Here is a 14,967-nt window from a genome sequence, read left to right on the forward strand (position 1 = left end):
TGCTGGTAAGACTTTCATACACATCTAAAAACTATCTAAAATATAAAGACAAGTTATCTCTAAAGCTAAGCACAGTATTACTTGTCTATAATCCTAGCTACTAAGGAGTCTGAGGCAAGAGGATCAGAAATTCTTAACCAGCCTGGACAACATGGTAAGACCCTGTCTCAAAATGGAAACAGAAACAAAAACAACTCTAGTTGCCATAAATTCATAAGTAAATACAGTTATCAAGTACTAAGGACAAAAGGTTTAGCCAGGAATAGTGGTGCACACCTTTCACCCTAGCACTTGGGAGACAGAGGCAGATGGATCTCTATGAGATTGAGGTCAGCCTGGTCTACAAAGCAGATGCTAGGATTGTTACACAGAGGAAGCCTGTCTTGAAACACACACACACACACACACGGTTCACATTAGGTTTTATTAACCAGGATCCCATGTACTTACATTAGCACTGTCATCACCATACATCAGACACAGTGCACACTGCCTGTTGTCATCTATGCCCGGGGGTGGATTCAGCTCTGGACTGTCTTCTCGACTTCTATCAGTACCTTAGAACCCCAAAGATATGTCGTTAAAATTAGTAATACTGTTTTTTTACAGGAGACTTCAGCTTAAGTAGTCTATAAAATAAACGTTTTTATAAGGTGTTTATAGTTGTGTTATCTGAAATTCCTTTCTGATATCCAGTACATTAAGTTTAGATTCACGAAGCCAATCACTTGCATCTAGAAAGAGAAGGTAACGTCTATTCATTTTGATGACTTACTCAAGATTGGTGGTGTAGGAGGATGCAGAGGCGTGGGTGAGTCTGGTTCTCCAGGGCCTTTGGGTTTGGGAGCTGGAATGATTTTCTTCATTAGAGGAGGCTGCTCAGTGTGGCTGTTCTCCTCTCGCTCCTGCCACTGAGCATAATTATGGTCAAGTGAAGGTGGAAGCACTGCGTTGGGTAACATCCCACTGCTGGAAACAATCGATCGACAAGTATTTACTACGGGCCTACGGCATGCCCAGCGCCATACAAAACAATCAACTCTTGGTATCAGCAGGTCTTGGACCATGTATAAGCCCTGCACACAATTTAAGAACAATTCAGAGTTTGAAAACCACCTAACTATACTCAACACTTTAAAAATTTAATTTCGTTTGGAACAGGGTCTCACAATCTAATCCAGGCTGGCCTTGAACTCCTAATCCTCCTGCTTTAGTCTTCCAACTGCAGGGAATGCGGGTAAATATGACCACACCCGTCTTAAATAACTATCTTTCGTGTGACTTGTATGGCTGGGGATTGACCTCAGTGGTAGAATATTTGACTAGTATATATGAGGTTCACTACTTAGTATTGCAGTAGGGGAAAGACTGCATGCATAACTTTTGGTTAAATATCCAGAAACAATGATAATGCTACATTAAACAAATAAACAAATAAATACATAGGTTGTTGGAATAAAAATTGAAGTTTACATATTAAGAATCAAAAGCAAGGAAAGGCAGTTTGAACTAAGTAAACAGATTTTACACTAAGATCAATAACATGGTTCCAGCACATACTGTCCACATGCAATGTCACACTATGTCTTCTATAAGATAGACGCAAATGTGAGGGAAAAAGCACCAGCCCACAACCAACATTGTCATTTCCAAACTAGCACAGAAGACATCTCAGAAACCCCTAGTCTGCAAACATGAGACACCTGGTTCTTGTCAGTCTCAGTCTACACGCGAGACGTCTGATCTGCCGTCAGGTACTGTTACTCACTTGTTTGATACTTTATTTGGCTCCCAAAATCTGGACTTTTTGACACTGAACCATGGAAAAACCCGCTCCATTTGCTAAAAGAAAACAAACAGAATTCAAATGAGAAGATCCATGTAGAAACCAAATAAAAACAAACCCCAGACCAGTGTCTCAGTCTATCTGAGGATAATTTCAGGCCAAGGCAAAGATCATCCATGTTAGTAACCTTACCAGCTTCCCAATCTCCTCCCAAAGAATTAGAGAAAAAAATTAAACCCACCACATCGTAAAACAAATAACAGAAAAGAAAGAAGTATTCATAGAGCCATTACAGATAGTGACCATTAAAAATATCAACTAATGGTCAGGCGCTGGTGGTGAATGCCTTTAATATCAGTAATCAGGAGGCAGACAGATCTCTGTGAGTTTGAGGCCAGCCTGGTCTATTGAGCGAGTTCTAGGACAGCCAGGGCTACACAGAGAAATCCTGCCAAAGCCAAACCAAACCCAAAACAAACAAAAACAACCCCCCATGAACTATTAATCTCATTCACCCGGATAAAGAAAGACTTGACCATGCTGTTGGCTTTTTTAATTTCTGGCTGCCCTCCATCTGAATTAATGGCTGCTTGAATGATCTTCACAATATCATCACTGAACTCCAACTGCATACAAAAATAAAACATTAATTATTCACGAAACAGTACTGTGCTCTCAAAACCACTTCCTCATCCCTCCACTGTCACCCAGCTCAGGAGCTCAACAGAAACCCCACAACACATTTCACTACAGTGTAATTACTCTCCGAGGTTTTTAGGATTCAGTTCACAATTAACTTGAGACAATCAAGAGATGTCAGGCCAATAAGGCAGGAATGCAAACAAATTGGCTCTGTCATGTAAGTGACCAAAACAGGCTCCAGTTTTCTATATTTGTACTCAAATGGATAAGCAACTCAATAGCAAGTAAGAATGACATAGTGAATGAGTTCACTCTATAAATTCTTAAAACATTAAGTTTATGGTACCGCTCTATAAAGAATAAAGAAGGCCCAACATTCAGATCTAAGCTTACAAAGGGAGACACATTAACGTCACATTAGCATTTTCCTTAAGCAGTTTGGTGCTTCCTTGTAACATAAAAATAATTTAACTCAGGAGAGTCAACTCAAATAATGATTTTAGGTACTACCACATCAGCACCCTTCTGAAACACACAGTTGAAATAACTCATATTCTAGGAACCTGAAGCTGCATAAAACCTATATAACAACACAAATTATTCTGAAATTTACTTATACCCAGCTGTACTCCCAAAGAGTCAAGGAGACTGAAAGAAACACTTGAAACTTGGTCACATGCTTGAGACATACCACAGACACATAGTTGCCCTGGTCCATTTTCCTCTTGACTCCTTCCAGGTCTAGGGGCTGCTGCTCGTCCTGCTTGCTGACCTCAGTGAGAACTGGAGGATCCGGCCCTTCTGGGGAGCTTCGGGAAGGTATGCTCTCCTCTGTTTCAGGGTTTAAGTCTGGAGGCTTGGCAGCCTGTGGCAGTAAAGAGGTTTCTGTTATCATCTGTGCACATTCTATTAAAGTTAGGAAGATGGCACTAGAAACACGGACATGAAAATAACCAGAGATTTCTTAACTAGAGTAATTAAAAGTGGTCCTATTTTCTAATGGTTTGTTTGGAAAACAGTAAGCACTGTGCTCAATAATCTGTAAAAAGGCCAAAACTGTCCAGTCCTTGAAGTACACTAGATAACCATTAATTTCCCTTCTCCAAAAATGGGACTTTAGGGGCTAGAGATGCTCAGAGGGTAACGGTGTGCCACCGGCCTGACAATGTAAGTTTAATCTCCAAGACCCAAAATGTAGAAAGAGAATTGAAAGCCGAGCGGTGGTGGCGCACGCCTTTAATTCCAGCACTCAGGAGGCAGAGGCAGGCGGATCTCTGTGAGTTCGAGGCCAGCCTGGTCTATAAGAGCTAGTTCCAGGACAGGAACCAAAAAGCTACAGAGAAACCCTGTCTCGGAGAAAATCACAACAGAGAGAGAGAGAGAGAGAGACAGAGAGAGAGAATTGAATTCTGCATACCACAGCATATGATTCAAAAGCTGGGACTTTATACTGAAAGATTAAGCAGCACCTAGCTCTGCGCTCGGGTGATGCGTTCGCTCTCCCAGGGGGACTGCTTATGTTCTCAAAGACCACTTTGTAAATGAGAAATCCACAATGGGTTCTTCCGCTGCTTGCCAAAACTGCCTTCAGACTCAGGTCTCCTTAGCCCGGACTCTTCAGTCAGAATTAGCTTTTTCCAAGAAGCAGCTCAGATCAGGCTGCTCTCTTGTAGTCCTTTACTGAATCTCCATCAGTAATAGCAGATGAAGCCCAAAGTGCCTTCATTTTTGTCTTTTGAGATGGGGAATTACTTATTCAGTCTTGCCTCTGTCCCCCAAGTGCTGGAGTTACAAACATAACCTACCACACAGGACCAGACAACTTAGAAGCGAGGCCTCTGAAGATGCACCCACTTCCTCTTTCCTCTCCACCAAATGTCCTACTTTGGTTTTTTGTTTTGTTTTTAGATTTATTCATTTTATTTTATGAGTCCTTTGCCTACATGTATTATGTGAACTACATGTGTGCTTGGTGCCCAGGAAGGTTGGGAGAAGACAGTAGATTCCCTGGAACTGTTGTGAGCCACAGTGTGAGCACTGGGAATCATACCTGGGTCCCCTGCAAGAGCAGGATACATTCTTAACTGCTGAGCCATCCCTCCAACCACAAGGTCCTATTCTTAGTTCTAAAATCCCTAATGTTATGACCAAGAGAAGAAACTCTATAAAAAGTAAATGAAGAATGAAGCACAGCTAAGCAGAAAACAGAAACAGCCTTACTTCATTACTAGTTAAACCACCCAAGATCAAGTTCTCAGAACAGAAAGGCCCTCTGACCCACCTGGCGGTAGCGAAGCAAGTGACTGGTAGTCCGAGAATTCAACAAGGCCGTGAGAACCTGCTTCAGGGACGCCTGCAGCTCCTTCTCCAGCGCCAGTCGCCACTCTGCAGGGTGCCGCTCAGTGCAGTTCACACAAGTGTAGGCCACGCTTTCTGGCAGATTAGATAGAATCTCATACATCTCATCTAGGGAAACAAAACCGAACAATGAGGGGCCTTGAAGGGCGGGAGAGGGAGAAAAAGCTAACTATTCCTCTGACCCACAGAGCAGCACGTTAGGATCTGAGCTAGGCTGGTTCATCTCTTAGAGCCGTGGTTCTCAACCTTCCTAATGCTGTGACCCTTTAATATAGTTCTCATGGTGTAGTGACCCCCAATTATAAAGTTGTTTCGCTGCTACTTCATAACTGTAGTTTTGCTGCTGTTATGAATCGTAATATAAATATCTGTGGTTTCTGATGATCTAAGGTGAACCCTGTGAAAGGGTCGTTTGACTCCCAAAGGGGTTGAGACCCACAGGTTGAGAACCATTTTATCTTATAGTATATCCACATTCTGACCCCAAAAGAGGGTATTATTAATTAACACAAATCAAACCAAGAGGTTTGGGGAACCAATAGGGTTTGGTGCCCAGAAATGTAAGTGCTTAAGAGAAATGCACAAATAAAACAACACTGCTGTGACAGTTCATCTTCACGACCAACGTGATGGGATTCTGTGTGTTTGGGAGAGGTTCCTAGAGAAGTTTAACTGCGGGGGACCCACCCTCAATTAGAGGTGGCATGTAATCCTATGGGCTAGGGTTTCTAACGGAATATAAGAGGAAAAGGCGAAAGCCAGCTGAGCACTAGCATTGCCCTTTCTCCGCTTTCTGGCTGGTGTCACAGTGCCTTCCCACCACAATGGACTGCAGCCCTCTAAACCATGAGCCAGAACGAAGACTGCCTCCCGGTAACTAGTCACAGCAGCGAGAAGAAGCCAGTATAGCTGCTTATTCTGGAGACTAAACACTAAACTACAAAGAACGCAAATGATACCTCACAGTCTTAGTACTGTACATGCAGCACTAGAGAGAAACGGAAAACAACAACAAAAGACTCCAACCTGCTGTACCTGAGAGATTCTCACACTTGGAGTGGACCCATCGATCGCACTTCCCACACTGCATCATCTTGCTCTCGTAGTCGTCGTCATCATAGCACTTGTCACACAGAGGGCAGAAGTTTCCTGAAAGCCAAGGTTACACAAGGCTTTGGCCCACACCAACGTTCTCAAAGCCTTTGGATTACATGTGTTACCCTAGTGTAAACCCCAGTCCTCTGGAGTCACTAATGAATACCAGCAGAGTGCTTAGACTGGACGGCCACACATCTGTGGTATCAAGATAGCCTGAGCTCCTAGAGCATTCGCAGAAAGCTTCGAACACACCACTCAGTCTCTTGAGACATCTCTTAAGTGCATTGAGGTAGACTGTAATGAGAACATAACAAAAAAACTGTAGGCTGGGTGTGGTGGTGTACAACTGTAACTCGAAGGCAGAGGCAGGAGGATTAAAGGTGAGTGTGTGGGGAGGGAATCAGAAAAGACAGCATCTCCTTTAAACATAATGTTTGGGTTCTTAAAGAGGCAGTAACACAGGAGTAAGAAATAATTTATTTACATTTTTTCCTTGTCAGGTCTCAAAGAAAGCCAGGACAAGGCTCACTCACTACCTATGCCCCCTCCCAACCTTCTACCTTAAACCTCTCTAGCACAGGGGCTGGGTTTCATTTCTCTTCCCCCAGCTTCTTATTTCTATATAAACCTGCCAATTCACCCATGTGCTCTCTCGGTCCTCAGCTCTTGGCCTCTTTGCCCTCTTGGTTCTTCGTCTCTCTTCTCTCACCCCACCCCCAGTTCAGTCTGGATTCTTCCAGATGCCTCTGGCTGTACTCTCTCCCTCACATCTACAATGCTCCTTGGCATGGTCAGGTCCTCATTTTCACTCACTCCTTATTCTTCTGGCGGCTTTTATATTCAGAGTTCAGACCAGCACTTTTTAAGACTCATTTCTAAGTATAACCTTTATAAATCTGACTGACCAATGTATCCTTTGTACTTTTTTTTTACTATTTAATAAATATCTTTAAGTATATCTGTTTACTTTATCTAAAGTATCCTATGCTGGGGGTGGAGCCAACTTGCAATCCCAACACCAAGAAGGAACAGTGAGACAGTGACTCAAGACAAAGAGAAAAGGAATGATAGTCACTTCTGATCATCTTTATTACAAGTCAGAAGACTGTGGGGTGAGTGCATTAGCTGGAGTTTTAGCAGTTATTTTCTGCCAAGCTAAGGACTGTACCCAAGGCCTTGCAATCTCTAGGTAAAAACTCTACTGGCGACCCCCCAGCTCTCCCCTGCCCCTTTACTTTTTATTTCAAGATAGGTTCTTGCTGAGTTCCCAGGGCTGGCCTTGAACTCCTGTGTCATCAGGCCTGACTTCCAGGGTAATTACTGAAATGAACTGCTGAGAGACACCACCTGAACGCCTTTCCGAAGTCAATGTATGTTTACCACAATTTGGCACCACTGTTTCGGAACAGCTGTTTCTAGTGAGCATAATAGAACCCCCCCACAGCTCTTCCTATAGCGTTAGAAAGAAGCTCCAAGCTGGCTGTCTATGCAAATAAAGAAGCAAGAAGTAGGGGGTGGTGGCCACACCCTTAATCCCCGAAGTAGGGGAGCTGAGGCTCGTGGATCTCTGTGAGTTAAAGGTGACTCTGGTCTACATAGAGAATTCCAGGACAGCCAAAACTACACAGAGACCCTGTCTCAAGACAAAACAACAAAACAAACTAGACATAAAAAGAGCAAGAGCAGAACACCTGTCTAAATCCCATCTGTGACACGGTGAGCAGGGCTTTCCATTTCCTTCCACTTAGTCCCCCACAAACATTATCACAAGGTACCTTTAGCAAAGAGTTTGGCACAATCATGGCACAGTGAAAAATCATGAGACCACTGTGCATCCCACCCTTTGCCTGGAGTAGTGGATCCGCAGCTCTTGCAGCGCACACACTTGGTGCAGATCTGGAAAACAGAAGGCATTCATTCAGTAGGACTTTCTTTTTTTTTTAAATATTTATTTATTATGTTTACAATATTCTTTCTACGCGTATGCGTGCAGGACAGAAGAAGGCACCAGACTTCATTATAGATGGTTGTGAGCCACCATGTGGTTGCCGGGGATTGAACTCAGGACCATTAGAAGAGTAGGCAACGCTCTTAACCGCTGAGCCATCTCTCCAGCCCCTCAGTAGGACTTTCTTAGGCTAGTGCTGTTTGTTATTTAGAAAGACTCATGCAGCTATTCCTAGATTAGACTTCTTTGCTGGAATTACTGTTAAACACTCGCTCCACAGAGCACTAAAGCAGGGGATACTGTTGCGAGCCACCAGCCTCACCCGGCCACCACAATACTCGTGGAGTTAGCACAGTGTGTTGTACCCACCCACACTTTCTTTTTCTTCGTGGGTTTGGTGGGGTAGTTTGGTCCCAGGCACTCAGGGTGATAGCTGTTTCGGCACTTGTTACACTCCAGGAGCTGCTGTAGGGAAAGACAACAGCAAGAGAACACACATCACACTACCTTCATTAGATCCTGTTCAGCTTCCGACTAAGACACTTTAGATTTTGTCACGCATTGCTTACTCCCCAAGAAAGAGGCTTATCCTCTCAAAAGCCACTCCGTAATAAGTAAATTTATCAGATAGATTTTACTTATTTTTGGATTTTATTTCCTAAAGTCATTTTCTGCTATTTCCCAGAAATTAAAAGAAAAATCAACAAGTTATCTTCAGACAGACAGAGAAACTGTCAGCGGAGATAGTAATAACAACACGAAATCCTGGTGCAGAAGGCGGGAATAGGAGCTCTACTACTGCCATTACTAGGTCTTCTACCTTTGTAGCCTGATGCTGCCTTCCACAAACATGGCAGAATTTGCAGCGGCGACAACACCAATTTTCCAGCTGGTCCTCCAGAGGGCGCTCATTTTCCTCTAAGCAAAACTTGTGGAAGGGTTCACAACACACTTGGCAATACACAAACTGCAGCAAGATCAGAAAAAGGGTGTAACCAAGGTGCAGAAAGAAATAATAGCTACATACAGTAGGTCCTAGGCAGCCACAGGTGAAAATACCATTTCCCAATGCACCAAAGTGTGAATCCTGCAGTCTAACAGGATGTACATGAAGAAAACTGCACACCCAACCTCCCTTGTGCAATGTACACAAATTTTGTTTCATAGCCAAAACTATTAAAAATAAGCTTAAGCTGGGTGTAGTGGCGCATGTCTTTAATACCAGCACTCAAGTGTACATACCGCAACACAGACACACATACACATTATTATTAAAAATAATGAAAGCTGCCAAACAGTAGTGGCACATGCCTTTAATCCCAGCACTCAGGAGGCAGAGGCAGGTGGATTTCTGTGAGTTCAAGGATACCCTGGTCTACAACAGCTAGTTCCAGGGCAGGCTACAAAGCTACAAAGAGAAACCCTGTCTCAGAGAAAAAAGAAAGAAAAATAATGAAAATAATATTAAAAAAAAATACAACCCCCAAAATAAAAACAAAATACAAAGTACAACCCAAAAAATAAAAACAAAACTGTTTATTACAGGGACAAGTGGTTAAGCCTGCAATTAGGGGCCAGTGATGCACCAGGAAATACACAAGAAGCACAACGGCTTTTGTTTAAAGCTTGCTCACAGTTTTTAGGAAATGGATTATATGGGTATGGGTGTGTATACATTTCATTCTTTATTTTACACTTGATCTGAGCTGAAAGACTGGGAATCATTTTGTATTTTGGAAAAATACATACATATAAGCAAAAGCAGAAAAAGGAACTCTATTCACATTTGTAGAATCTAGGCGGAGGAGGTCGTGTGTTGTGCCCCCCCCTCCCACGGCCTGAAATGTGTTACCATGAAAGAATTTAAGTGGAAAAAATTCCTCAAGCAATGATCATAATTTGCGACAGTACAGGTCACTCTAATTTTTTTAAAAGACTTATTTCTTTGTTTATGTGTATTGTGTTGGTATGAGTGGATGCCACCTGTGTGTGGGAAGCCAGCAGAGGCCAAAATTAGACACTGGATCCCCTGAAGTTGTAATGAGCCACCCGATGTGGGGGCTGGAACTGAACCCTGTGTCCTCTGAAGAGCAGTAAGTCTCTTAACCACTGAGCCACCTTTCCAGCCTCTATTCGTCAGGGTTTTACGCCGTGGCTCTGGCTGGTCTGAAATTCACAGGACCCATCTGCCCCTGCCTACTGAGTGTGGAGTGAAGCTTATGCACTACACGCTGGCTCTCCAAGTCTTCTTTATTTCATTTCATTTTATCTTATTTTTTGTTTTTTTAAGACAGGGTTTCTTTGTGTAACAGCCCTGGCTATTCTGGAAGTTGCTCTGTAGAGTGGCTTTGTAGGCTGGCTTCAAACTCACAGAGATCCACCTACATCTGCCTCCCGAGTGCTGAGAGTAAAGGTGTCCGCCACTTCCCAATTCTTTTTAAAATAAGGAATTCTAAGATTACTATGCAAAGGTAAACACAATTTAAATTGAACAGTTATGGCCTGCAAAAGAAAAACTGCTTCACTGCAGAAGTCAATGACTGATGTACAAAAGGAAACATTTTCTGTAGGTGGGGCGGGTTTGGACGCAAAGCCCTTGGTTATGAAGGAAGAGGCACGGAGTAGTCACCAGCACCTGCAGACTGAACAGTCTCCATCTCTGCTATGTCTGAAGCAACCCCAGCACTTAAAAAACAATCATATGAACAATGTTTTTGTCATCTTATGAATTATCTTTATCTTTTGTCCATTTTCTGCAGTGTATTTTTCCATTTCTTAATAACTGCTAAGAGCTTTTTATATTCACAGATATTTAATATAAAAACCAAAGTACTATATTAAAGAGACGAAAATATTTACCACTAGATTCTTTCTTAAAATTAAAAAAAATTCAGTAGCTGATTTAAGTAAGGGGACAGTACCTGCTAACTACTAACAAAATGAATAGCCATTTCTCTGTGCACAGCACAGTGACCCACCATCACACAGGAGACAGACAAGCAGGATGCCTTACCTCTACGTGCCCACTACTAGCACAGAGAAAGCAAACTACTCTCGGTGTTATGGGGACAGAAGTCAAGATCCCTAAGCCTCCCATCTCCCACACATTTTCTGCTTCACAATCTTCCTGTGGAAAAAGAGAGAAATATCACTTAGAAAAGCTTTACAATGGCAAAACAAGGACAAAAAGCATAAAAACAGAATGACACCAGAATGCCAAGAGTATTTATTTCACTTCCGTTAGTCCAAAAAGAATGGCTGTTTGAAAAAACTGTTAACTTGGCCAGACAGTGGTGGCGTACATCTTTAATCCCAGAGCTTGGGAGGCAAAGTCGGGCAGATCACTGTGAGTCTGAGGCCAGCCTGGTCTACAGGAGTGAGTCCAGGACAGCCAGAGCTACACAGAGAAACTCTTGTCTCAGAAAACCAACTAGGCTCCCGTACTTGAAACCATCTGTTAACTATAGTTCTTATTCATACCTCTAGTGGGTGCTGTTTCTCTTTCAACACACACCCTTTAGGTCATACTGCTGAAAAGGCATGATCACTAAACACTTTTACCTTAAAGTCCACTCTGATCCTGTGAACTCCATCTGCTGGGATTTTCTGCTTAGAACTGATGCCATTCGCAAGAGGGTTGAGGATGCTCAAAGTGCCTGCATTCTCTTGCTTATTTACTGGAGGTGGCTTCTCCTAAGACATAAAATAGATGTAGGAAAAAAGTCACTATCCTCACATTTGCAACAGATGAGAACACAAATGCCAATTCTTAGCTATGGAAAACATGTCTCAGAATAAGCATTCTATAGAAGAAGAGAGGGAGCTAGGTGTGGTGGCTCATTTTAGATGCTGAAACAGGAGATTGCTGAGAGTTCAAGGCCAGTTTAAGAGTTACAGAGTGAGTCCCTATCAAAAGACAAAGAAAGGATAATCTTCAGAAAATTCTGAAATTCTCTCCATCCACAATAAAAGAAACAGTGGGCAGAGGTAGGGATTACTTTTATAAACAAATGTTCTTTAAGTACTCAGAGGCTGTTAGAATAAACTGCTGCCCAGACTACAACACGCAAGGCCACCAAGAGGAAGGCAAAAGAGACCAGAGAAACAAAACACCAACCAAACCAAAAGGGCTAAAGCCTACACCTTAATTCTGTGAGATGCCAGAGACATCTACAAAGAAGCAGAAGACCGTTTCATTCAGTCCGGAGAATGTCACGGTCAAGGCTGTTCCCTACAGAACGGAACAAATATATCCCCAAGGAATTGCAGAGTCAGATCTCTTCTTACCTTGTCTTTTGGTTTTTGTTTTACAGGGATACTTGGGCGAGGGGCCACTTTTTTCTGCTTGCTTTGCTCTGGACCTAAAAGGATTCAAAAGAGATTCTGGTCTGATGCCAGCAATGACTGCTTTCAGACCAAATGGCCTGTGGAGAGAGGGGCAGGCAAATACTCTCTAGACCTCAAAGAGGAAAACATGGCAACACGGCTAATCTAACTTTCCGCTTTGCATCAGGTTTTACTGTAACATAACACTAAAGAATCCACTTCCTTTAACAAACAGGTGCAAACAACGACAAGGATGCAAGCATTCAGGCCCCGACAGCCTATGTGAGGCACTGGGCTTCTTGGCTGGCCTGCTACTCCACCACTCTTCCTGCCTTCAGCACTCACCTGGCTCTGGTGGTGAAGGCTGTTTTTTCTTGGGCTCACTTGGAGTGGTCTTGGGAACTTCTTTTCTCTGCGGTGCTGCTGTGCTGGGAGGCTGAGGGGGGATGACTGGCGCTGGCTGGGAGACCTGCTTGTTGGATTTCCGGGAAGCTGGAGTGGTGACCTGTTTGGGTTCAGGTGCAGGTGCAGGCGCAGACGCAGGGGCACTCCCTTCCTCACTCTTTTCTTCCACGGGCTTGCGGGGCGGAGGCTCGCTGCTGCTCTTCTTTGGGGCAGGCTCCTCCCGTGCTGGTAGGGTAGTCTTCTGACCAGAGTCCACGGAGCTCTTTACAACAGTGCTTTCTTTGTTTTCTTTCTTTTCAGTGGTCTTAGACTTCTTCTCTTTCTTCTTCACAGCTAGGAGAACAAACAAGATCATCTATCCATAAGTGAGAAAAGTTTCAGGGAAAAGAGAAACACAGAAAGATCTCTAATAGTCTCGTTCTCAGTCTCCTGCAGCCAAAGCTGGCGCCCAAAGTCTCCACAAAGTTGAGGCTATGCTGAGCAGGTGATGCAGAGATTTTATTGCTCTAGCAAATGAGCAGAGGTATATTTTTTTACATGAATTTTAAACAAGTTTCTTAATTATGGAAAATTTCAAGCATACCCCCATATAAAAAGAAGAGTCAAATGAACCCCCATGTACCTATCATCCAGCTTCAACAACCACCAACTCCCCGGGAGAGAGCAGTACTTTAAAAGAAAAACAAAAACAAACACCTAGTATTCTCTTTACACTGAATGTGCACAGCTGTATGACATTAAAGTACAGATGCGGGAGGTCTTTCTCACCACTACCTTTAGCTTGCTTCTGTAGGTAGGCTTTGGACGGCATCCACTGGAGGTTCTGACATTTTCTCATCCTAGGATAACAAAGGATACTGTATAAAACATATTGCATTTAAAAGAGAAAAAATGAAATACATGCTCACTTATCTGCAGAAAACTGTGAGTCGCTATTCAGGGTCACTTGGCAGAACATGGATTATTTATTCCTCAGGTTAATCAGAACCTTTAAAATCTTTGGGTCAGCAGGCTTACCTACCTTTAGGATTTGAAAGGAGCAAATGTCATATTATCTTTGAAATGGGACTAACATTTCTTGTAATTCAATATGGACTTGTACCCCACACAGGCTATCACTGATTCCCTCCTGCCTGCCTTCTGTCCTTCCTGTTTTGTTCTGAGACAGGGTCAGTATAGCCCACGGTACACTGTATAGCAGAGGATGATCCTGAAGTCTTGGTCCCCCTGCCGCGCTCCTCAGGTGCTGGCATCAGTATGCACCTGCCATGACGATCAGTATTTCTTAGTCACGTGATTACTGCTCTCTCGTAGGACTCACTGTTCATGTTCACAAGCAGCAACTACAAATCGCCAAGTCCTTTGCTACTACAAAACTACAGCTGCATCTCACGGCTTTGATATATTTTACCCTAGTTTAGATCTAATGAAATTTAAACCTAACTTGAATACTCCACCTGCACTGAATTCATCCTCAGCTCAATATCCTCCTGGCCCCAAAAAAAGGTTCTATTTTTGGAACTGGGGGGTGACTATCAGGTCTCATATGTGTAAGGCAAGCAGTCTGCCATGAGCTACATGCCTTGCTCACATCAAATCTAGCCACCTGAAAATGGAGTCTGTGCACCTTTTTACATAAGTAAATTACATTACTTCTTGCCTCTAAAGTATCTCAAGACAAGATTCTTGCTAAAGTTCAGAAACCAAAACATTAAAATTTTTTTGAGATATTCTCACTGTATGATCCAAACTAATCTTGAACTCATTGCAACCTTCCTGCCTCTACCTCCCAAGTGCTGGGATTCCAGGCATGAGCCTCCACAGCCAGTTTAGAATTACTTCTTGTCTCCTAGAAACTATATTCCCCGAGCAAACAACAAAAAAATGTCAACTATATTTTATGTTAATAGCTTTAATGTCATTCATTTGGTAAATATCTCTTGTGCCAGGCACTGTGTAGGAGGCCCACTTGCCAGAATTTCTGTTTATACAAGTCTCCTAATAAATTAAAAAAAAAATCATTCCAGATGGCAGAAAGTATGCCCACAACTGACTGGAAAATTAGAAAACTTTAAAAGTCTATATCAAAAAAAACCTCTGTGTGTTGGACTGAGAGTATAGCTCCATGCGAGCACTGGACTGGCACATCTGCAGGCAATGTTCAAGCCCCAGACTGACCGCCCTACCCACAAAAACTCCCATATGAATGAAAACATTTTGAAAGAGTAAGAAAGTCAAATGCAGTGTTACAGATCTACAATTGTGGTACTGGGACGCAGAGGCAGAAAGATAACAAGTTTGAAGCAGGCCTGGAATGCATATGGAGACCTCAAGTCTCAAAAGTCAAAATTAAATTAAAAAAAAAAAAAAAAAAGAGTTCAGAGATTTAGGCAAAAAATGTCTC

General features: G+C 42.8%; 1 protein-coding gene across 6 annotated transcripts in view; it reads right to left on the reverse strand.

The window, feature by feature from the left end:
- The window catches only part of Kmt2a (lysine methyltransferase 2A), an 84,495-nt gene that overhangs the window by 29,871 nt on the left and 39,657 nt on the right, over positions 1–14,967 (reverse strand). For 3 of the 6 annotated variants that reach the window (XM_041638472.1, XM_041638470.1, XM_041638467.1), the window contains exons 6-20: positions 13,332–13,402; positions 12,504–12,896; positions 12,120–12,193; positions 11,394–11,525; positions 10,846–10,959; positions 8,653–8,799; positions 8,202–8,297; positions 7,660–7,780; positions 5,822–5,935; positions 4,710–4,894; positions 3,120–3,293; positions 2,302–2,412; positions 1,769–1,842; positions 776–969; positions 451–557 (exon numbers count right to left, since the gene is read on the reverse strand). In XM_041638472.1, coding sequence (XP_041494406.1) covers positions 451–557; positions 776–969; positions 1,769–1,842; positions 2,302–2,412; positions 3,120–3,293; positions 4,710–4,894; positions 5,822–5,935; positions 7,660–7,780; positions 8,202–8,297; positions 8,653–8,799; positions 10,846–10,959; positions 11,394–11,525; positions 12,120–12,193; positions 12,504–12,896; positions 13,332–13,402 — 2,107 coding nt within the window. Of the gene's footprint in view, positions 1–450; positions 558–775; positions 970–1,768; positions 1,843–2,301; positions 2,413–3,119; positions 3,294–4,709; positions 4,895–5,812; positions 5,936–7,659; positions 7,781–8,201; positions 8,298–8,652; positions 8,800–10,845; positions 10,960–11,393; positions 11,526–12,119; positions 12,194–12,503; positions 12,897–13,331; positions 13,403–14,967 lie in introns of all 6 variants that reach the window. The other 3 variants (XM_041638469.1, XM_041638466.1, XM_041638468.1) reach the window with 3 other exon arrangements.

Source organism: Microtus oregoni, unplaced genomic scaffold (genome assembly GCF_018167655.1).
Source record: "Microtus oregoni isolate MIOR12 unplaced genomic scaffold, Mior012 000055F_ref0000237, whole genome shotgun sequence".
NCBI lineage: Eukaryota > Metazoa > Chordata > Mammalia > Rodentia > Cricetidae > Microtus > Microtus oregoni.